This window comes from Apis cerana, linkage group LG2 (genome assembly GCF_029169275.1).
Source record: "Apis cerana isolate GH-2021 linkage group LG2, AcerK_1.0, whole genome shotgun sequence".
Taxonomy (NCBI): domain Eukaryota; kingdom Metazoa; phylum Arthropoda; class Insecta; order Hymenoptera; family Apidae; genus Apis; species Apis cerana.
Window position 1 is genome coordinate 4,571,931 of NC_083853.1, and position 24,705 is coordinate 4,596,635.

The following is a 24,705-nucleotide window of genomic DNA, read 5'->3' on the forward strand; positions in this document are numbered from 1 at the left end:
TATTTAAAAAAAAAATTTAGAATTATTGTATAGTTTTCCTTGTACAATGTTTTAAAGAAGAAATATATAAACATAAACATGATATATAAGTATTGTAAATTATTTACTTTACTTTACATTTACATTTAATTGCAAAAATCTTATTGCAATTATTATGAAACGAAACACGATAATTAATTTTTGTTAAAAGAAAGAAAAAAGAAAAATGCCAAAAGTCCCGAGTTGATTCGATGACCAAAGATCGTACCAGACAGATTGTTGCGTTGATTCGTTCGGCGAATCTAGGGAATTCTTCTCACGAAGCTTGCAGGGAAGACTCGGTGGGGATATTAGTGGACGAAGTTTCATTGGCGAGATATTTCTCGGTGTGCTTGGATAAAAATATTGAATCATAGCTGCTACAATCTAGCGCGTATTTTACTCCTTTACAACGCGAAAGTTTCGCTTTTTTTCACGCGTAAGGCACACGATTGCGGTGTAGTTGCCTGTTGCCCTGTATGCGGGATGATAAAGCACCGCGCTAGTTTATATTGCAAAGGGAGTATATTCTGTTGTGTATAACTATACACGCCGTTTTTAATTAATTCTCTTGGTCGTTAATACGCGCCACGTGCAAAATATACCCACCTATATCTAATTAACCATGCAGGCAAATCGATTTGCATCGTTAATGGATCGCCGATTGCGGAGATCTGTTTTTCTGCAGCGTGACACACGCATTGTTTTGCAATTTTAAATGCAAACTATGTATACACAATGTTAAAAGACTTTACCAGCTTATATAACTCTCTAACAGGGATAAAAAATAGTTAACCAACATGGAACCTAAAATCGATTCTTTACAAGTGAAATATAATTCCGTTGAGTTGAGTGACTTAGATTATTTTTCTTTTATCCTTTAGCAACGCGTTAGAATGTAATTAAAGAATCCAGAAATGTTTGAAGCGATTTGAAGTAATTTTAAATATTGTCAAAGGAAAATGGATATTGAAACCGTTAGATATATAGATTAGATTATAGAATGACTAACGGATTAATAAAAATTTCTTTAGATTAGATAAATAATGAAATAATAAAGATAATGGATCGTTTGAGTTAAGTGTAATATATGAGAATTTTGATCAAATACATATTTCGTCAAAACATTTTAAAATTTAAAATCGTAAAAATATATTTTTTCAAACGACAAAGATTGTCATCGATCAATCAAATATCAGTTAACCCTAGATATCTATATAATTTCCATTTGCCGAAATTCAACTATATTATTTACATACGTATATCGCATGCAAGAAATCCATGCAAAATTATATTTTATACCGAAAGTATTGATTTTATGTTCTATGTTGGTTAAACATTTTTTGCTTCTCTCTGTACCGAGTAGGTACAGTGCGAACCTATAAAGACGCTTTCACCTTAAATAAATCTTGTATAAATATTTGACTTTAATTTTTAAAATTTTCCACGCGGCCAATGATTCGTTGCGCTTTCTTGTTAGAAAGGAAACGCTACACAAGAAAAAAATTAAATCGAATCGAAAAATATGTCTCTTTTTTTATATTTTTTAAGGCACGGTCCTTCCCAGGGAGCTAATGCACCGTGAAAAAAATCGAGCTGCATCGATTATGAGATTCTCTCGATTACGTAAAAGATTCCTATCATTTCCGCCCTGTCGGTACTTTAGACAGCTGAGACTGCATTTCGCAAAGTATCACGGTAGATCTCTTCAGGCTTTTCGTTCACATTTCGTCGTAATTGAATCACCGATTTGCCCCGAATTTGGAACACAGACCCAGGCTTCCTCCTTCCCTGCCATCCTCCACGTTACACGTGTACGTATGTACCTGCGTGTATATGTAAATTCTGCACACATGCACAGGTATGAGTTTATATAAACGTACGGGGCACGTAGGCATGTGGAGGTATGCCAAGGATGCATCCGCCACGATGGCCGAATGCATAAGTCAAGATTGCGTGCAATGGAACAAATTCTTCGCTAAAAACTTCCAAAAATTTGGCCTGCCGCGATCCTGGGGTGGAAACATACGTCAAACGTAGCAGGTAACATGTTTTATTCGTCGAGCAAGGAGAACAGGCAGGAATATTTTAAACGTACGAGAATACGTTTGCCGTATTTATACGCCGATACTTGGTTCGTTTAACACTGGCGAGCGTTCCGATAATTGGCAGGAGAAAGAATTGTCCACGATTTTCTTCTTCCTCTCTCTTTCTCCATTCTCTGTATTTTTTTAATGTTGCCTTTTTGCTCGTTTTTATGAATGGCACATCGCATCGATATATGCGTTCTTCACGATTGAAAATGTTCGTCGGTTATTGTTCCATCGCGATTCGTTGCATTCGATACGCGTGTATCTATATATATATATATATATAATATACGTCGGGACCTATGACTGGGTTGGCAAGGAACAAAACGAAATACACACCGGATGAGAAGGCTGATTCTCTGGTGATTTCCATCTGTGACTTCAGTGAGCCTTCCACCATTGACAATTAGCGAGAAAACTGATCGAAGATAAATTCAATTTTTCACCGAATAGCAAGTAAGTGAATGTATACTCGAGGGGCGAACAACAACTGTGGGAAACACTGTGTATCTCTATTTTCCTTTTCCCGAAGGCAACGCGTTGAAAGTAAGAAGAAAGAGAGGGAGGAGTGAAAAAAAGACCAAGTGGCGAATAGCGAAAACATAGGAAAGCAAATGGGAAAAAATAAAGTGCACACCGTTTTCAGAAAGTGGAGGAGAATAATTCGTACGCTTCGCGAGGTTGACCAGATAATTACACGAAAAGCATTTCGAACGTCACACACCGTTAATACGATAATGCGAGATTGAAAAATAACGTTCCTCCTCCTCCCACGATTTATTTCGCCTTTGCGATCAAACGAGCAAACACACCCGGTTGGGCACCGGTCCGGCAACAACTATCGAGAAAGAGAGAGCGAGAGAGTATCTCTACGAGGCACGGCAAAGCCCGTGCAACAGATAATAGCGTTACAAATAAATCTGAGAGAGCGGGCCGGCGGCCGTTGTTGCCCGATCTTTTCAGTTACGATTCTATGCGGATCACTGCACTCGAGGTCCCCGCAACGAGTTCCTGAATATATGGGTGGTCGATACACGCAGACCAGTCGGCTGGCTACCTGGACGCGGCATTTGCGGCCAGGTATACCTCTACCTACCTACCTATCTACCTACCCCATAGGCAGAAAGAAACGACACAAGGGAGGCAAGGAAAAAAGTGGTCGTCGCTGCGTGGCAGTTGGTATCTGCTCGTGGCGTCGGGCAGTCTACCCTCGGCATTGTTGCGGCTTGTCATCGCGAGGGGGTGCGAGCAAAAGGGACAAGAAACTAGAAAAAGAGAGAGAGATTATGTGTGTGTGTGTGGGTAGGTCTGGTAGGTGGGCTAAAGGGAAGGGAAAGGTACCTCAAAAAGCTGGAGGAAGGCGGGAGTAGATACGGCGAGAAGGGAACTCGGCGACCAAGTAAATATGCGACAAGTTAGCATCCGCGTATAAATCTAGCGGCGTTCACGGTGACAGGTCACGCAGCGGAGCCTTCCAGTTTAGATCGCGGTACCCGTCCCATTTACCCGCCTCATTGATGGTGTACGTACGCGCATGTTTCAGATCGGAGAGGGTAGAGGAGGGTAGGTAGAAAGACTCGTTTTCCCTTGGAATCTTGGAATTTTTTTCGCTCCCCCACACGGGGTAATTGTTAAAAAAAGAAAAAAAAGGAAAAAAAGCTCGAGGAGCAAAAGACTGGAAACGAGGTACGAATCAGCTTTTTTGATCGAGCGGTTTCCTTTCCCTGTTCTCTTGTCCTTTCCCTGAAGAAAAGCAGAGGAAAGAGGTTAACGCGGTATTAGAAGGAGAGACTCGTAAATCTAACGTTACAATTAAGAATTAAAGGTACAACTTCCCCTCCCTCTTCAGCCACGGGGAAACACTTGGAAATGGGATGGCCAAATGTCAGGATAGGATCGCGTGCAGACACGTGGTATTCCCATTGTTGTTCCCGTTCTTGTCGTTGTCGTCGTTGGAGGTTGGGCGGCGGTGGTGGCGTGTAGGAGCCAGGAGGAGAAAAAAGGAAAGGGGGAGGGGGAGAGGGAAAAGAGTGCAACGACAGCGACAGTGACGACGGTGGTGGCAGTTTTCGCGAAATTACTGGGTTCACCGGCGTACGCTTAACGGGTGCCAGCAAGGGTGAGAGGGATGCAAGGTGGTGTTGGACGATGAAGGGGGATGAAGGGGGGGATATGGTTGCACACGGTTGTATATATGCACACGGATAAGAAGTACAGGTAACGGTGCGCAGGTGGCGCGATGGGGCGAGCCGCGCTAACTTCGCTCCGCAAACATGGCAGTCGTCACGCAAGTCTCAAAACCCGCCAACGATATCGCGGCTTTCGAACTCGCCAACAAATACTAGGAAAAACGGGTATTCGAAACCATTACACGCGATGGCCGACGATTGTCGTCGTCGTCGTCGTTGTTTCCTGACCGATATAAAATCTTAATAGGATAGGGAAGGATAACCGAGAATTGGCTCGCGGGAGAGACGCGGGAGAGACCAGGAGAGACGCGGGAGAGACCGGGAGAGACACGGGAGAGACCGGGAGAGACACGGGTGGGAAGGGGAGGGGGCGAGCTTTTTAGAGAGCGGTATCGGCACATGTACCACGATAACTCAAACTCATGGGGGATATGTAAAGTTTTTTTTGCTAAGAATCCAGCGTAAGTACGGATCGGATAAAACCGATTTTACCAGGCACGGACACACGACGAGGAGGAGATCCGCACGGACAAAAAAACGGATCTCCCCCCCCGAGCCTTGGTAACGCAACGTTACCAAGGCAAAGCGGAGCGGAGCTGAGTAAAGGAGTGCAGAGGCGTAGCCGTGGAAGGCTACGTAGTGAAACGCGGCGCAAAATTGATTTCATTATCGATAAGGGAGTTACCGATCGAAGGAGCAATATATCCAACGGGGAGATTACTAGTATTTTGTTGTCGTCGAGGAGAGAGATAGACGAGGAGAGGGAGAAGAAGAAGAAGAAGGAACCGGGCGCGATATAGGAAGCTGCGAGGATACGCGTGAGGCCGGTATGTAAATGACAGTGAGGAGAGGGCACATCGCGCGTTGGATGCAGGCCAATGTCCTGCCGGTTGCGCCACTGGGACCGAGCGCTATCCTCAAGGCCGACAATTGCTCAGCTTTGGTCCTCGATGGGTGTTTCGTAAGAACGACCCATATAACGAACTTGACGCGACGCGTGGCGCCCACCCTCCTCTTCTTTTCATCTCCGGTGAAAGGTGCTCTCGCGAATCTCGAGGACGCTCGACCGTTTTATCCGTGAATTCCCTTTCTCCTGAATTGCGTGGTGGTGCAGCAGTGAGAGCAAACCTGGTGGAATCGACCCGCCTCGCGCGCTCTTGCCAAGCACGATACGGGAACGGAAATTGGCGCGGCGCTCGGATACCGCAAAGATCGCTCGCGTCAAGGAGAATGCCCCCATAGACTCGATTCCCTATGGCTAGATTCGATCACGTGGCCGAGTAAGTACGGTGTGGAAGTAATTACAGCTGTACTTACATTCCGCGGGGAACCGAGGAAAACTGGTTTCGAGCGGACTGCCCACTCGTACTCGATTACCGGAGCACCGCGGAAGTTATATTTTACGAAATATTTATGTTATAGTAGAGTTTCAACGACACCTGGCTGGTTGTAAGCTAAAATGGGTAGGGGCGCGTATACACGGACAAATGGACGGACAACGAGGGACAAAGAGAAAGAGAGAGATTTCTATCAGCACTTAGAGCAACTATGCGCTTAAAACTTTACGGGCAAACTTTCTTTCCCTCTCCCCCTCTCCCCGCCTCCTTTTATTTCCCTCTGCTAAACTCTTCCCTGTGGAATAAAAGTGTTGTATACGTTGCTTTCGGTTGGATATATGCGACTATCGTGCATGACCTTTTTTCTCTCTTTCTTTCTTTTCGCTGTCATCGTCCTATAAACGACGCGTTTAAAGTTTCTGGAACTGAGGGGGGAGGGAAAGGTTTGCTTACGAAACGCGATCGAACGCGAAACGATGTCTACGTCACTGTCGGCATCGTCGATTCTCGCCGATTCACGATACCCGCCCCGTCATCGTCCAAGTCGAGAATTCCAGCGAACGTCCACGATCGTTTGTCCATCTGTCGAAATAAATAAATAAATAAATAAAAAAAAAAGATTTTCCAAATAGAAACATTGGTCTCTGTGGTACGTACAGCCTGCGGCGGTGGTGTAGGCGCATTAATAATGTAAGTGTGCAGATGGTGTGCAGTGAGTGCGCGGTGGCGCTGACTAGGATCAATGTTCCGTTCGCGATCTATATAGTATATAGTACAGTGTATGTAACGACAACACGCTGGCTATGTGAGAAACAACACACTGTTACACAAGCCATTTCCACAGAATATATTTGCAAATATTCTGATCAAACGCGTGGGATGGAATATGTATTTGAAAACAAGCATACGTGGCGTAAACACATGATCAATTCTGGCTTGTATTTCATCGGATTTGTTTGAACAATACCCATGTTAAAATATAGTGGTAAAAAGTATGCTGTAGATGACGAAAACAAAAAATATATATATATATATACTCGTAAAAAGAAAAAAAGGAAGGAAAACAGAGATAAATAAAAATGTTTTTCTTCCCCCCTTTTTCGATGTAAACGTGCACGTTGTGAAATATTTACGCATCGACGATTAATTTCGTCGCCGTAAACGTTAATTTCGTACGGGAAAACTCGATCGAAACTAAGTAAGGAGTAAACGGAAACACGTTCGTCGTTCGTGCTATATATAATATAGTATATATATATATATATATGTGTGTGTGTATGTGTGTGTGTGTGCGTGTATCAACATATGTATGAATTATCGTGCGGATCGGGAAACAGTTGCGGGATATATGCTCGCAAGCGTGTAATAACGTATTTTATAAATTTATTCACATGATTTAAATAAATCAAGTATACAGTTAAGTTTACGACACCTGCGCAATTTGTGTCGTGTTTCACAGTAGATCGCAAAGCGCATGCTTTCTCGTTATTTTATTTATTTATTTTATTTAATTTTTCTGTTTCTCACTCATAATTACCGTTTTGTTTTCACCGTTTTATATATATATATATTTTTTTGTTTGCATTTGTATTTTGCTGTTCCTCCTCCATCCCTCTTTTTTTTCATCCTTACGCGATGAAATAATTATTTTACATGAGGCAAGACGTTTCAATTATAGATATTATACATATTTACATATCGTACAAGTGTTTCCTCTTTTTATCATTCGGATCGGACATATAAAATTACAAAAAGTCATCGTATCTATCTAGTCGAGAATTCAAAATCGAAGCTAAAACTCTCTCTCTTTCTATCGGGCCGATAGAACCGTAACACGTCTCTGTGTTCGACCGTTCGTTCTTCGATAATATGTATAAGTAATATATATATATACAATGTACATAGGTACACGTACGCCGATACAAGCTTGCAACAGCTTGCAGCTCTATTTACATATTGCGTTTTCTTTCTTCCGTATATATATATATATATATATATATATATATATATATATATATATATAATAATAGATATGTACAACGTGTGTGGATCTCTAAATCGCCATTAAAATACGATTTTTCCCGGTGATCCCGGCGCAAAGGAGATGGCATGTTTATACTTTATCGCTCGGTGAAAAGTCGTCAAGTAAAGTGGGAGAGGGAGTAGAGAAGAGAAGAGTCCCTGTCGAACTAGATTCTCACGAGACGCCATTCAGAAATTTCGCATCATACAGTTTGCGCGCGCGCAATCTGTTCGCGAATAGAAGAGAGAGGAGGCTCTGATATCGAGGGACCAGAGACAACGGAAAAGAGAGAGAAAGAGAGAGAGAGAGAGAGGAGAAGAGGGGAGAAGAGGCATAGAATAGGGATAGACCGAGGGGAAAAAAGACGGAAGGGATGGAAAAAAGAAAAGGGGGAAAATGCAGAAGTGGAAAAGTGAACAATCACGCCTTTTACCGATGAAACAAAGCAAGAGCGAACACGTATTCAACGAGAAAAGAAAAAGGATCGTCGCGGACAAATATTTCTAAAGTAGTAGGAGTGGAATAAATACTCTCGGCTAATCGCCTATTCCTTTATCGCTAATAAGCTACGCTAATAAAACGTCTCCCTGTGTTGAGCACAGCCCGAGAAAAGGCGAAATAACTCGACGACGAATATATATATATATCTCTCGAGGTATACATCGGATGATAGAATCGTTCGATACACACCCATTCGTGTTAACCTTGGATACTTGATATACGAGATCGAAGTGAGAAAATAATATCTTTCATTTATCAATTATCCAAGGTGTGCTGGTTCGAGCGGGACACGGTATCGTTCATCGAGTGTGTAACATACCAAATCCGTCCCCTTTGCGGCACCGAAACACGGCGGTGAAACACAACGAAGCGAGAGAAGCTTTTTCTCATCCTCTCCGCAGAGAGAAAAGAAAGGAATGGGAAAAAGAAAAGAAAAGAAAGAAGTAAGTATCACAAGCAGAAGAAAATCGGCGCGAAGCTAGACGAGATAGGCCTGGCCGGAGGATGGCGGTGGGGGCGGAGGCGGGGGTTGCTGTTGTCTCCAGGCGGTTCTCTCCAGCGTCGAATAATCCGAGTCGATGGACGAGTATATGTGCTCGGACAGCGGTCTTCTGTGATCCTCGCTGCTGCCGCTGCTGACCGTCGTGTTCGTGGCGATGAGATTGTTACCTGGCACGGTAACCGCATCTCGGTAGGCGTGATTGACGGTCAGCCTGGGTTGCGGGGACGAAGGTGGCAGTTGTTGTTGCGGCACGGAGACCGTGCCGCAGGAATAGGCGGGCGGCGCGTGTTGCAACATTAATGCGGTGGTCGGGGACGAGTCTTTGAACAGGGAACGTTGTCGTTCTTGGCCGCGTAACGTCGACATGCTCGTCTTCTCGCTACCGACACCGTCCAACGTGTACGTATTGATGTTACGCTTGTAGACGAGCGGGGATGATTTACTCTCGATCGATATATCGCCCATCGTGCTCGTCGATGGTATCGCGTACCGAAGACGTTCCCAGAACCTCTTCTCGTTCCACGTGAGGATCGCGGCCGCGGTACGAAGGTACGGGCGTAGCTCGCGGTCCAGTTCCACTTCCGGATACGCGTTCTCCGCCTGGACGATGATCAATTGCGCGGTCCGGCCGCGGAGGGCTTCGTGGAGCGCGGCGCGGAACTCGAATCGGGACCATTCGGTGAGGAGGAAGTTACGAGTGAGGACGATTAGCACGCGGCGCGACGCGTGCACCGCCTCGAGGACGACCGGTGCCGGGGTGGAAGCACGGAGTACGCAGGGCAGGTCGCGATGATGCAGACACAGCCTGAGGCCGGCTGTGCCGTGTTCGAGTTCCACGGCCAACGAGTGCAGCACGAAATCCTCGTCGTTGGGGCTGTAACAAACGTAACAGTCGTAGAGACGTTCGCGGTCGGAGTCGCAGCAGGCGGGCATCGGGGCAGCGGATGCCATGGCCGCGGTTCCGCTCGATTTGCCCGGCTTTGCGCGCAAAAATCGTAACCCGTACTTGGAGTATGCCCAGGCGCCGACCGACTCGCGGAATATGAACGCAAGAACGATGATCACGAGGAGGACGAGCACTCCCGAGAACGTGGCGGCCACCAGTGGCAAGTAATCGGATACCATGATGCTTTCTATCACGCCACCCTGAGAGAAGTAATCGGAACAGACCGTCTCGTTCACGTTCAATCGCCGCCTGTAAGCCGGCCTCGCGTCACCCCCGTAGTAGCACCAAACGTCGCTCGCGTCCACCACTTTGTGCGCGTTGTCCGACACCCACGAGGACAGTTCTTGCAAGAACTTGCAACGGCAGGACCACGGGTTACTACCGAGAGACAGCTCGACCAGACGAGCGTTCAGGGTGACCTGCCAGACCGGAAAAGTCACCAATCGATTCCCGCTCAGCCTTAATATTTCGAGGGAACGTAACGGGAGGAAGGTCAGGTTACCGATGAATCCGATCAGATTGTTCTGGAGGTAGAGTTCGCGCAGGTGGGACAGCCGTTCGAACTCGAAGCCCTTCAACTCTCGTATCCGATTGTCCTCGAGGTGTAGGATCTGAAGATTGTTCAACCCGTTGAACGTACGATTCTGGATCGATTCTATACCGCTTCCGTTCACGTACAACACCCTCATATTCTTCCGTCCGATGAAGACGTGGTTCTGCAACTCGCGTAACACGTTACCATCCAAGTAAACCTCGGTCGCGTCCATCGGGATTCGACGTGGTATCTCCTCGACGCCCAATCCGGAACAGTCCACTGCGTTCGTGTTCCACGTGCGATCGTTGTAGCACTTGCAACCCGCTGGACAGGTCATCTCGCAGTCGCAAGCGTCGAAATCGCAACAATGGCATAGGGCGAAACAATGGGCCTCGTATCGGCAGAGAAATTGCTCGGACCTCGCCGTCGAGGCGGACACGATAGCTACGCCACGTGGTCCGGATGTGCGACACATCACATTGTCCAGGTCCATGATCCGTGGATATTCCCTGGTCGAGGTCTGATTGTTGATTCCTGGCAGCCAATCCATCGAGCAGTTGCAGTTGAAGGGATTACCACCGATGTAGAATTCTGGCAGGGGTCGGTCCTCTGCTACCTTGGTCAGCAGCAACGACGTCAGTTCCATCGTTTCGATCATGTTCGCGTACATGTCGACCCTGGTCAGGTTCACCTTGTCCGTGAACGTGTTAGGTCGTACCAGATTGATGTAATTGTTGTTTATGAACAGCAACTCGACGCTGTCCGGCACGGACAGTTGGGACAGTTCCGTGATACGATTGTGACTGGCGTCCAATGTCTTTACCTTCGAGTCGCGAATCTTGTAATAATTTCCTAAACTCTCGATGAAATTTCCGTGTATATCCAGCCATTTCAAATTTCCCGGTATGAACGCGTAGTCGAACCACTCGATGTGATTCTCCGACAGGTTCAATAGTAATAAACTGGCAATGCTGGTGAAAACGCCGTTAATATCCGAGAGGAAGTTGCCGTCGAGCCTGATCGCCTCCAATCTCATGTTCCGTTCGAACGCGTACCTCTCAACGTGTTGAACCTTGTTCCTAGCCAAATTTAAAATCTGCAGATTCGGTAGATCCCACAGCATACCGCGCGACAGATTCCCAATGTCGTTGCCGATCAACCGCAATCCTGTAAGTTGATCGAGATTACGGAACGAGCCATTATAAAAATTGCTGATCCGGTTCTCGCCTAGGTCGAGAGTTTTCAGAAGAGCGAGATCGCGTAGCGCGTCGGGCACGGACGTAAGCTCGTTACCGCTCAGATCCAGTTCCTTCAGGTCGGAACAGTTGCGAAACGCGAGCGGGTCGATGCTCGCGATCGCGTTGCCGGACAACGTGAGTCGATTCAGAACGAACAGACCGTTGAATAGTTGCGCTCCCACGGTGTGAAGCTTATTATCGGACAGCTCGAGGGTGTGTAGATTGTAGAGAGGCAAAAAGGCGTTACTCTCGATCCGATCGATCGAGTTGTTCCTAAGATCGAGAATTTGAAGGAAGAAAAGATCTTTGAACATACGAGCGTCGATGTGCGTTAGCATGTTGTAAGACAGGTTGAGAACGATCAGTCGTATTAGCCCGAGAAACGTGGTCTCGTCCACTCGATCGCTGCCGAGCCGATTACCAGCGAGATTGAGTACCAGCAGCTGCTCCAGACGGGTGAATATACCCTTGGGCAGGTCGCGGAGCCCGTTGTACGCCAGGTGTATCTCGCGAAGATCCCTTGTACTGGCGAACAATCCTTCGGGCAACGAGTCCAGAGAATTATAACTGGCGTTAAAAGTACGCAACACTGTAAGCCCGGTGAGCGCGTCACCGGCTATTTCAACGATCGCGTTCCGTTGCAGGTGTAGCTCTTGAAGTTGGCGAAGATCGAGCAACGGGCTGTTCTCTTGTAAACGCGTAATCTCATTTCGCGACAAATCTAAAATTCGAATGTCCGCGCGGCACGATGACTCACCGTTTCCGTCATCCGAGTCACGTCGATTCAACCCAATGTCGTTTATATCGCGTAAACGATTCTCTGTTAAATTTAACGTTTGTAGATTATCCAAGGAGCAAAGCGAGTTCACTGGTAACGCTTGCACATTACTTTCCACAATTTCTAACGTATGCAATTCCCGTAGACCGAGGAAAGAGTCCGGAGCGAGTTCAAGAAAACGGCTTGCACCCCATACAGAGTTAAAAGTTTGTACAGTCAGTTTCTTCAGTTCTAAAAGCGGTTGGAAAGCACCTTCGGGTATTCGCAATACTTTACAACCGTGCACGTGCAGCTCGTGTAAACTAGTCAAACGTTGCCAACTTTGTGCGTTGAAGCTGCTTTCGAAGTGATGGACGTCGCTGCACCGTATCCGTAATTTGAGAGCGCCGTCGAGTGACGCGACTAGACCAGTAATCGCACCAGGATCTAATACTCGAAGAGTGCAGTCCGCGGAACGTGTGTCGTTACCACCCTCCGACAACCACTTGCAAGAGGTTCCAGCCGATTCCGAGAGTATCGTTGATGCAAGGCAAAGAAAAGCTGCGTTGATCAGCGTCATAAAAACATACTTCGCTGTCATCTTGCGTGACGGTGGTTGCGCGCGGCTTTTCGATTAACTTGTAGCCGAGAAACGGACGCGATCACAATCGCGACCACGACACCGTGATCAACTCTTTTCACTTTTGAAATTTAGCCAAATTATTTTCACCCTTTTTCATCCCTTTCTCGTTTTACACACTCGCACAGCGATGACACACGCACGCACATACACACGCGAGCGAGTGCGAGCGCGCGCGCGCTCATGCACCTCCTATCACGTAAGTACGGATCGGCCCATTTCTCTTGCCCTTTATTCGTGGGCTGGTGACGAGGCACCCTGCCCTACGTTCCTTCACTTTTCCTTCACTCGCGATCTTTTCAACTGGTCGATTCCTATTCCTCGTTGAACTGTTCGTTCTTGACTGTCGATTAATTTTTCTTTCTTCGTTCACTTTTGTTACTTATATGTCTTTATATGCTAATGTTTTTATGTACGTACACTATCGTGGCAAGTAGTACGAACGCGCTTTAACGAAACGACAGAACGAAAACAGTCCGTGCACAACTCGTATACACGAAGCGCCCGTGCGCTACCGTACACTCGCCTCGCATCAAGCACTAGCACTGATCCAGCAAACCGCTGAGCGCGCATCATCGGCATTCCCGACTGTTCCTCTTCGATTTCTCTTTCCAACGGCAGAGTGCGCCACTTTATTAGAATATCCTGCAAAGAAGCCGGCACGAATAAGAACAGAATGTAAAATATAACGTTCATATGCGCTTTGGTATGTGTACTGGTTTTACTCTGCTCTTTGCTGATTGGTGCATTTTTCTCTATCCTAATTATATGTGTTAAGTCGTTAGAAAATGCGTTAATCAATGCTAGTTCGAAATTTAAATTTGAGAACGTTATAATGAAATATAATTTTATATGTATTTTGATTTTATAAATTTCAAAATTAATAATTATTTTCAAGTTTTGTGTAGTAACTTATTTTCGAGATAAGTTATTTTGAAATATATTAATATTTCATAATTTAATATTTCATATTTTGAAATAATATTAATATAATTTGGATAAAACATATATACTTTTATATATTTATGTATTTTTGTTTTTATATATTAAAAATATCTATATTTATAAAAGTCTATAATATTTTGATTTTAAATAAGATTTCATATATTGCGATGTAAAAATTTATAAATACGTATGTATAAAATGTACAAAATAAAATTATGTGATTCGTATATATTTGAAAAATTTATAAAATTGATTCATGCTTATTAAATTATCATAATATTGATATATATTTAAAAAAATGCAAAATTATTGCATAGATGATATCAATATTTTACGATATTTATTTAATAAGAGGTTAAAAAATAATATATTTCAAGTTTATATACATTGTATGAACCATCTAGGGAATATGTTTAACAAGTGAAGTTATATACGTAGCGTCGCTACTGTCTTCGTACAGTTGCAATTGGTGGAAGCTGATGCTAGCGACCAGTTCAATTTCAGCAGAAGCTTACGTTGCACGCTTCTTTGTAGCGGATTTGTAACGGAGAATTTGTCTGTAAACATCTAATTTTGTTAAAAAAACATACGTGATTATTGAAATTGTTTTCATTTAAAAACTACAAAAATGAAATTAGTGCATATAATCTGCATTTTATTGGTTACGACAATCAACTGCATTGCGAGTAACAATGGTAAGTATTAATATTTTATGTTTGCTTTGTTAATGTCTATTAACACAATATGTGCTGCATTTCATTCATGCGTGATATTCTATTCAAACTTTTGTATATTATTATTAGCTCATATTATTATTTATTTTATATACACGGAAAATATTCACGAAAAATTTAAACGGAAAATTCGTTCTCAGATGTCGGCAATTTACGTGGCGTATAAATGTGCTAAATGTTTCGTATTTAGCCATGTAAATGAGTAGTTTATTTTCAAAATTTCTTAAAATATTGCATAAAATATTCAATTTATGAAAAGTAGCAATATGTATTATATGATCTTTTACATTTTTAATTTTACGCAGTAGTAGCTTACGTTCACTTGTATCATATTACACAAGACGACAGGTCGTTGCTATGTTTTTCGATGTCTCTAGAAACGCGTTCCTAAAATCCGTTATTTCTACATGATTTAACAGTTTATTTAGGCTTTTTAATTATGTTTCAGTATTTTATGCGTAGAATTTTATTATTATCCATTTTATGTTTCTACTTCACAATATTTTGTAATGTAAGAGATACATACTTATTTTACAAAGTTTTATTAATTTTAACAAAATGTCGAAAATATTTATAGGAAATTCTTTTATATGAATTAATTTTATTTTATGTTGCATGTAAATTATTAATCTTCATTATTAAAATTTTTAAGAAAATCAATTATAAACTAAATATACATATATATATGTATATATATATTTTATTAATATGAATTTTTTTTATAATATATATACATATATATATAAAATATTAAATTTTAAATAAATATTAATTTTATTTAATATTATTAATATCAAAAATTTAATTCTAATTTTTAGAATTAAAAAAAATAAAAAAATTTTTAAATAATTTTATTAATATTTTATTATTTTTTATTTTTATTATTTTTTTTTTATTAAATCTTATTCATTAAGAACAATTCATTAAGAACAAAGATTTAATAGTAATACATATAATTAATTCTTTATACAGCTAGTACTACAGAAGAAGATTTCAATAAACCTACCAATCAGCAGACAATGCCTGTAGTTAATGATACTGTTCCTACTACAAATTCCCCGAATTCTATTACAACAGTTAATACTACTACTAACAATACTAAGGATACTGTTGATTCTGTCACTATTGCTACAAATATTTTTACTACTACTACTACTACTCCTACTATTATCAGTAACAAAACTATAAATGATAATACTACTGTGACTCCACTAATATCTCAATCTACCTTAAAACCTACAACATCTACTGAAAATATAACTATTACCGAAAAGTCTACAAATATTATACCTACTACAAATTCATCCATCGTTTCATCAACTCCTGTAATTACTACAGTTCCAGTATCAACAAAAGTTGCACCATCTTATAAAGAACGACATTTTGATGGTCTTAGCTTCTTAGGTAAGTATTTAATATTAATATCTATTACATTATATATAATCTATTACATTAATATATGATATATACATTAACTTTTTTTTTAAATCTTTAATTGCTCATTTGTATATTTAATTATTTGAATGGAAATATTCATTTAAACATAATGATGACCAATCATTAGATAAAAAATTATTTATTTTTGCCTTTTTCTAGGTGGCATCATTTTAGCTACAGGTTTAATGGCAATTGGTGCTCTCTCTTGGAAATTTTATAGAACACTGAACGAACAAAATTACCGTACGCTATGATATTACCAAGATTGTCATCGCGAAAATTCCATTTTTCAATAAGTAAACACAGTCGTTCAAACTAAAAAACTATGAATTTTACCATAATAATATTGCGTATTTTTATAACGCACTTAAGTGTCGCGTGGTTTAAGTGCTCTTAGTAATGTGATGTGCAAACGCGAATTCCGTTTCTTTGTACCCAATTACAAAGACGAATTATACGCATTTTAATATTGTCTCTTTTTCTGTCTCTTTCTCTATTTCTATCTCTATGACTGCGCATTGTAATAATGTATGCGTTTATATAAAGAAAGAATATTACATATAAAAAAAAAAGTGGGGAGAATATAGGATTTTAAGGATGAAAGAGTAAAGAGATAAAGAGAATAGAAAATATAGTATTACAATGCGCACGCGTAACATGCATACGCAAGTTGACGACCAATCAAATTCAACACATTCTATCAAAAAGATCAATTCTGCAATATAACAAGTCCACGTAATATTTTTTGCTCAAATGAAAATCATTTCGTAAAATATCTTTTCTTCGTTTTATTTATATACTTGTTTACAATCTGTTATTCATAAAAAACAATTAAATTTATATAAGCACAATGAAATGTACACAAATATAAAGGTTCCTACGTGTATATTCATAGTAAAAACAGATATCTAAAAAGATTTAAACAAAAGATATACGTGGTAAAGTTAGTGATGCGCTATAGCGTGGTTCATATTTTGATGTAAATTCGTAGTCATGATAATCATAATCGACCAAATGATAATACTTCTTTATTTGCTGACGAGAAATATATTTTTTACCCAAAAGCGTCGTTATACGTTTTTCGTGACCATAAATTACAGTTGCACCTGAACAAGCTTTTATTAAGTAACATTTTTGGTAGGGAATTTGTGTACGATTTAAACAAGAGAGAAAAGTTTTCAGTTTTGATTTTTGTACCTGTTGAGAGAGATAATTATATTACTAACAAATATTGAAACAAATTTTGAATACACAAGAAAATATAATGTTAATTAACGTATTATTTTACGTAATAATCATAATCATATAATATATATTTTCATTTATATTTACATTTTTCGTTTTTTTTTTTATATGATTAAAATGTATAGTATTTATTAGTTTTTGTTTATTTTTTCTCAAAGTAAATGTTTTGTTTTAAAGAGAGTAATTAAATTACCAATGTTACGATAGCTGTACCATAATTGATAATGCTGGCTCCTAAAACTCCCTCGATAATTCCGAATGTATTCTCGATATGTTTAATATCGTCAGATAAGAAAGTCAAGTATTTACACACAAATTCATGATTTTTCCACAAAAGCTTTCCTATAATATACACAATATAAATATTGAATTGAAATTTGCATATAAATGTGTAAAAAAAGCTAAGTTGCTTTCAAAGAAATATGCGGTACCTAAATAGACTAATTTTTGAAACATATTAATCAAAGTTAAAAAGATATGACCTACTATTATATATGTAAAACAAAAAAAATATATATATATATTTAAAAAAAAAAGCTACAGCCTAAATAACAACATTGTATCTATGTTTCATGTAATGTTTTAACAATCTATGTAAAATATACTTGCTTACATCAATTATTACAATATTAATACTACACAATGGAAAACAAGTTATATAATATATCAAACCATTTGATAATATCCTACCCAGTTTTTCCCACTGTTCATTTTGAATTGCGTAAGCTATTTTTGTTATTCTTTTATCCTTATCAATCGCATCGTAAATCATTTTTGTCGTTTTTTCCGGAAATAAATATTTTATCATTGACATGCCAATTGGATGTGTACGCCATCGGGATTGCGTGTTTATCACTGTCATGATTTCTTCATATTGTGTCTTACTTATATGCCATTCCGATGATTTATTTCTTTCAACATTTAATTCTATGAGAATCAATTCAACATCGATATTGTTCCAGTTGTATTGATCAAAATGAAGAGATTGTGCATCGGTGATGAAAATTTTGTCCTCTTTTCCAAGAACAGAAATCAAGACATCGGAGATTCGAGCTTTGTAAGGATAGTTTATCGCTAATTTTTCCGCCAAATGACACATTAACGCTTTTTCTAAAATATTTACTGTATAAGTATGTGCTACTGTTTCAAGAAACATGTACATAGCAACGATTAAGGCTGCATTTTTCCCAAGATCATAATTTGAAGGCAAGTTGGAGGCGATTACCATTTGAAAACCAGGAATGTACGCTGTTAACAATATCAATTATATGATATATTTTTTCCTTCGTCAAAATAATTTTATTTTCAGATTTTAATTATAGTTGCCTACATCATTACGAATTATGTTCGTCAATTTTTCGTTTAGCAATATCAATTTGCGATATCAATTTCAATATATCAATTTACTTTATATTTACTATTGATAGTCATGAATTGTAAAAAAAGAGTTCAATTATAATATGATTTAATTACAATAATAGTTTTTTTTTATCGAATGTAGGAAATATAAATTATCTCTTTTTTTCAAAACTATATCTTTAAAATAATTAAAAATAAAGAAAAGAATTTTAATAGATAAAATTAAATAACATATTATTCTAATTTTGCATTATCTTTGTCTTTTTATGCATTGATGTAATGACTAGATAAATAATAGAAGTATGGGTAAAAGAAATTGAATATATATTATTTATCTATAATTTTTGATTTAATTTTGATATGTTAATACTTTATAAGGATCAAGGATCGAATTATCAAAAAAAAAAAAAAAAAATACAAAACTATATTTAATATATAGTAATAATATAAAATTTAATTTTTTTCTCTGAAATTTTTCTCTATATATAATCGTTCTAATCTTTTAATATTTGGCATTGCATGCATATTATATATAATATTATTGTATTTATTAACTAAGTGACTAATTGATTTTTTTTATTTTGATAAAACTAATCTTAAATTTTAGTATAACACGTTTTCATCACAAAAGTATTTTGTTGAAATGTACATTTATCGTTAATATTCGATAAAATAAATTTTTTCATTATTCAAAACAAAGTTTTGTTCTTAAAAAACGTGATATTATTGGAAATCTTTTTTAGTCGTAAATAAGAAACGTTTCATACATTCAATATTTGAATTGCAATTTTATATTTAATTTTACGATATCATCTTGTGAGAACATAAATTTCTTTGAATATAATTTTTATAATGATTCATTTAAAATATATATTCGAGTATAACAAACATGTAAATTATTTCCATTAATATCAATGCATCACATTTTAATAGAGTAATTTCGAAATACATATATATGAGTACATATGTATTTTTCAATGATATCCTCAGAAAAGAAACATCATTGTCTCGTATATATAATAAAAATAGATTCTATTCTGCAAAAATTGCTTATATGTATATTAATATATAACATAAATAATCAAAAAGTGGACCGATAGTGAACGTGTTAAACAATCTGGGACAATCTAAACGAATCGAACGAGATCGGAAAACGAACGATTAATACCTACAATACTTTTCCTTGAAAGTTCGCAACGCTCCTTTTAAATAACGTATCCACAATCTTTCTTCGGCTGCTATGTAAAGATCGTTTTCCTTCAAGCCCATTTCCACCTTTTCCACCTTAGTTTTGTCCAAGTAAGATATAATCCGACATCGTTTGTACTGATAGTATTTACCAACTATCAACGTGACAAGTTGAATGGCCTGTTTTATTTCAAGGGAAGATAAACGGAGACAAATGTGTGTGCGCGCGCGCGTGTATGTGTGTACGTGTGTGTGTGTATATTACACGCCTCTATTCCTTTTTCCAAGCGTCACGATCACGTGAGAAAAGTGCATGTTCAGCGATCGTGCAAACTAGGAAAATCGGGACTTGCAGTGAATCGGCGCAAAAATGCTTGAATTTGCACCTACCATTGACACTGATTTACTTTCAGCGATACCCATACACTTGCCAGCTATGGTGAGAGTTCCGGGCGCGTACACCGCACAGGTAGGCTCTAGCTTGAAAAATTCAAAAAATTTTTTTTCCGCGAATTCTTTTAATTCGTCCACACCGGGAAATCTCGTGATATTTTTGGGCAAATAATTTTCATTTAAATGATGTTTCACGAATTTGTAGTAATCCTTCAAAAACTGTGTGTAGAACAATGATTTAAATGAGTTTCGAAATAATATCTCGTGGAGGACTAAAATAGCGGTATTTTTTTTTCTTTTTTTTTTTTTTTAAAGTAAAAAAAGTCAGAAATGTGTGATAAATTTTGTTTATCTGAAGTTTCAATTTTGGCGATAAAAATATGCAAATAACATATGCAATTTTTCATTCTTTGTTTTATGAAAAATTACATATTGATAAGGAAAAATGTAAATTCGGCTTTATAGATATTTATTATCTCATTTTACATTGATATTCTAATCTAGTACAAAGTATTTTACTTAGACATTTGAGATCAATTATTATGATTATCTGCATATGTATAATTAAATACAACGGGGATTTACGTTTAAATCAAATTATAATTAAACGAAAAGGTTAATTCGTTAAATAATTTGTCCAAAAGTGAAATTTCATATAAAGAAAATTTATTCCACTTTGATAACTTATTATTATTACACGAGAAATTATTCTTTCTTGCATATTTATTATCTATATGAATATATATATATATATACACATATATGAATATAATTGCGTAAATTTAGGAAAATTTCGAAATATGATCTTTCTCGTCGGCAACATCTATTTTATTATATTTTTAAAAATTTTCATTCTTGCAAATTTCATATTTCTATCGAGACAGATATATATATATATATATACATATAAAATACTGCTATTACAAAAAACGTATTTCAATCGTGCCGAATTCACGAGTTCGAAAATTTCCAAACGTATTCAAAACGCAATTGTGCAACATCATACATCGTCCACGACCGATTTAAGCGGACGCGTGTGTTATTTTAACTAACATTCGTTCCCAAACATACGCGATACGCGATCACACGGGGCCGAAGTAGAACAGCGGTGCAAAACGGAAGTTTTTATCCTGATTTTTCTATCCCGAACAATGGGAGCTCTTACTTTATTGTTCGATAAATTGGCTGGCGTGGAAGCGGCACACGCCGTATAGATATTACGTGATTTATCGTTCATCCTGGAAAAAAAGTCATCTAACCGGAAACTCGCCTCGGCCTACGGATCGGCATATTTCTGAGATTTGACATTTCTGCTCTCCCTCCCTCCCTCTCGTTTCTTGTTTTTCTCCCGTCGTTTTGTTTCAAGCGTCATCGAGTTTCGCCGGGACGTGCAACCCGGGGAAACGAAATTCCGCACGTTCACGTTTTCTCTCCCGTGAGCCTGGGGAAAAAATCAATCTTGCCTCGTAATCATACCGATTGCATTTCCCTCCGTCCCTTTCGTTTCATTCCTATTTTTCCGATTATGTAAATGACGTCAAAGGTGTTACGTACGCGAAGGCGTGAGAAACAAACGTGAGACAGCGAGATAAATCGGGAAAGGGAAATGAATCATTTTTCACACGAAGCGAAAATCAACGTTCGAAAAATATCGCGCCCCCCCCACGAATGTTAAATAGAATTTAAATTTCTTCACGCGTCGAGGGAATACACGCGTTCATTATTTTTTTTTTTTTTTCTTTTTCCATCGAATATGCGTGTAATAATTGATGCGTTATGTGTCTGGATTTTTGTGAAACAAAATATTGTGGAATAGCGCGTTTATGTTTGCGTTTGTACATGTTATAATTTCGCAATTGAGCTTGTTATGGCACGTAAATTAGAATATGGAAATTTTATATTATATTTGAATTGATAGAATTTTAGGGGAAAGAGGCGAGTGAAATATTCGATTTAAATAATTGCACAAAGGAAGCGAAGTTTTTAAAAAACTTCGTATCGATGTAAATGCATCAATTCAATTATCAGTACTTATTATTACGCTACTGCTATATCTTAATTATTGTTTCAAAATATATTTCATCGATAACGAATGGTATTAACATCAATAATTAAATTTAAAATATTTTTGTAAATAGAAAAACAATTCGCAATCTTCTAATACAATTGAATTAATGATGCTTGATAATAAAAAACAAAGAAAATTGTAAATGCGAATTTTAAAAAAATTCAAGCCAGCTCAACATTATTCCATTCGTTTGTGCAATAGAAATTTCTTTGTTAATCAATTTGTTAATAATAATATATTTAATAATTCAAGTTAACTCAAACCCCTTTATTTATTTCGTATAGAACACGATAGAAAGAATTTCTTGTTTCTTTGCATTCCATCCGTATAAATCGATCCATACGTCTTGGCAAGCGTTGGAGATTAAAATGTTTTCTCAGATAAACGCGAAAAAAAATTCATATCGTGCAGTAAAAATTAAATGTCCGGATAAAATCATCGACTCTTTGCTTTTCGTGATAATTCCACGATGAATGATATTTTCCAGAGAGATGCAAAACGCGTCACGATTTAGCGATTATTTTTTCTCCCTCCTCCCTCTTTTTCCTTTAAGTATAAATCGCTGGTTGGACACACGATTGGAAACGTAAAACAGCTCGAAGCCAATATCCCTTCGACGTTTCTATCGGCTATAATATAACGGAAATTAACGAGATATCAATGTGAAACAACCATACGCGGCATATGGTTATCCGTGGCAGTGCGATAATGAGCTATACGTCACGAACGTTCGCGTAATTATCACAGCATGGAACTTGAAACTTTTCAAGTGATACGAGAATTATGTAAACTCTATTGAAATTAATCTTAATAATAAGAGTACTGCTATATAAATGTAGATTGAAATGAAATGCGTAAACAATGTTTGAATGTTTTTTATAAAGCTTTTTATACAAAGAGATAAAGTGTTTTCCGCGAAATTAGACAGATAGAATTGAAATTTTTATTAATGATTCGAAGAGGCTAATATTTAAAATCATAAAATATTATGAAGATGAGTTTCATAAAGATGAAAAGGATGTCATATTTATTTTTTACGCGTATAATTATATATATATATATATATATTTCTGCAATTCCTGAAAATCATAAAGTAAATATGTTAAAAGGTTAGCATGTTACTTTTCCTAATTAAAAATAAAATGTAAATATATTTCGATATTATCTAAAAATATACCTACATATAAGTTTATCAGTTTAATCGAATATAATTAAATATTTTTTGCTCTAAATATCTTTACTTTTTCCAATTGCAGAATATAACTTTGAAAACAATTTTCCCTGTAATTTTTCTATCTAATTTTCTATTATAAATTTCACGAAAAATATCGTTGCACGCGCGACAAGAAAAGAGGTCTCTTGTTCGAAAGTTAGGAAGAAAATATTCGATCCACGGTTAGAACGAATTCCAGTAGCTGAATTCCAGGGACCACGGTCGGAGCGCGTGGATCGTTTTGGCAGAAAAGAGGCGCAGACGTGAGTCCAACTCTCGACAGGGGCGGAGTCCCTGCCCTTTGTCAATAAGAGAGCATGCTCCCTCATATCCCTCTATTTCGTCTCTCTTCTACCACCCTTCATCCTCATCTCCCGATCTTCCCCTTCTTTACTCTCCCTATAATCAGCCTCTCTCATCCTCCATTACTTTTCTCCCTCGCATCTTTTCCTCCGCGTTTCAATCGCGTTCCTCCATTCCTCCCCCTCTCCATCTACCTCTTCCACGAATCTCCTCTCCTCTTTCCATCTACCCGTTCATCATCTACCCTGGCGCCTCCATCTTCCTTCCTCCTCCTAGTTTCGTTCCAGGGGACGAACTATTTTTTCGCGGTACGCCTCTCCAAATATACCCACACGTCGAGCGAGCCGGCCCCAGAGCACAGACGCCGCGACGCCGCCGTCGCCGCCGCCGTTGCTGTTGTTGTAGATCCACGAGAGCAGAGCGACGAGACGCGAGCGAGCGAGGAAGAAGAAGTGCACGCGCGAGAATTTCGAAGCGAGAATATGCGCCCAAGGTGAATCCTGATGAACGTATCATCGATCGATGGTTGCTGAACCAGACCGCCACGGTGTGCTCGGTCCACGCGTGTACGCGCAAAGAGGAGACGCGCCGCTGCCTGCGAGCCGCGCTACTCTGTTGCTCGAATATCCGCGATTGCCCAGAGCTGACGCGGCCGCGAGACGACGGATCTTCCACGGGGGATAATCGTTCTCGACACTTTCCGCGACGAACCGAAGTATACTCGAAGAGAGGAAGAGAGAGAGATAGACAGACGGAGAGAATAAGCAAGATCCGGAGAGATGGCGGGATAAAGGGAGAGAATATCGGAGAGAAGGATAGGGGAAGAGGGAGAGAGAAAGAGAGGTGACTTTTATCGATTGTCGTCGTGGGACGAGATACGAGAGAGAGAGACGTGCTGGATTCGAGAGTGCGGGGATCTTGCGTTGCGACAGAATCAATTCCGTGCGGTCCAACAACGTGTGTTGCCCACCAAGCCGTTGTGTTTCCCGTCAGGATCAATCCGGGATGGGTGCAGTGCCGCTACCCACTTACGAGACCCGTCCT

The 24,705-nt window shown here is 39.1% G+C and overlaps 3 protein-coding genes across 6 annotated transcripts in view; 1 reads left to right on the top strand and 2 right to left on the bottom strand.

Annotated features, from left to right (window-relative positions):
• Positions 1–6,997: 6,997 nt before the first annotated feature.
• Positions 6,998–24,705, bottom strand: part of LOC107995379 (toll-like receptor 7) — a 50,058-nt gene continuing 32,350 nt past the window's right edge. For all 4 annotated transcript variants that reach the window (XM_017052853.3, XM_017052854.3, XM_062071843.1 and 1 more), the window contains one exon: positions 6,998–13,421. In XM_017052853.3, coding sequence (XP_016908342.2) covers positions 8,637–12,737 — 4,101 coding nt within the window. In that variant the 5' untranslated portion in view covers positions 12,738–13,421 and the 3' untranslated portion in view covers positions 6,998–8,636. The remainder of the gene's footprint in view (positions 13,422–24,705) is intronic.
• Positions 13,940–17,787, top strand: LOC107995384 (sialomucin core protein 24). The gene is made up of 3 exons (XM_017052864.3): positions 13,940–14,416; positions 15,428–15,859; positions 16,052–17,787. Exons 1-3 carry the CDS (start codon positions 14,350–14,352, stop codon positions 16,144–16,146), a joined length of 594 nt encoding a protein of 197 aa, XP_016908353.1. The 5' UTR covers positions 13,940–14,349; the 3' UTR covers positions 16,147–17,787.
• Positions 17,226–23,687, bottom strand: LOC107995377 (uncharacterized). The gene is made up of 4 exons (XM_062071977.1): positions 23,622–23,687; positions 20,075–20,296; positions 19,669–19,933; positions 17,226–18,385 (listed from the first exon to the last, which is right to left on the bottom strand). Exons 1-4 carry the CDS (start codon positions 23,685–23,687, stop codon positions 17,682–17,684), a joined length of 1,257 nt encoding a protein of 418 aa, XP_061927961.1. The 3' UTR covers positions 17,226–17,681.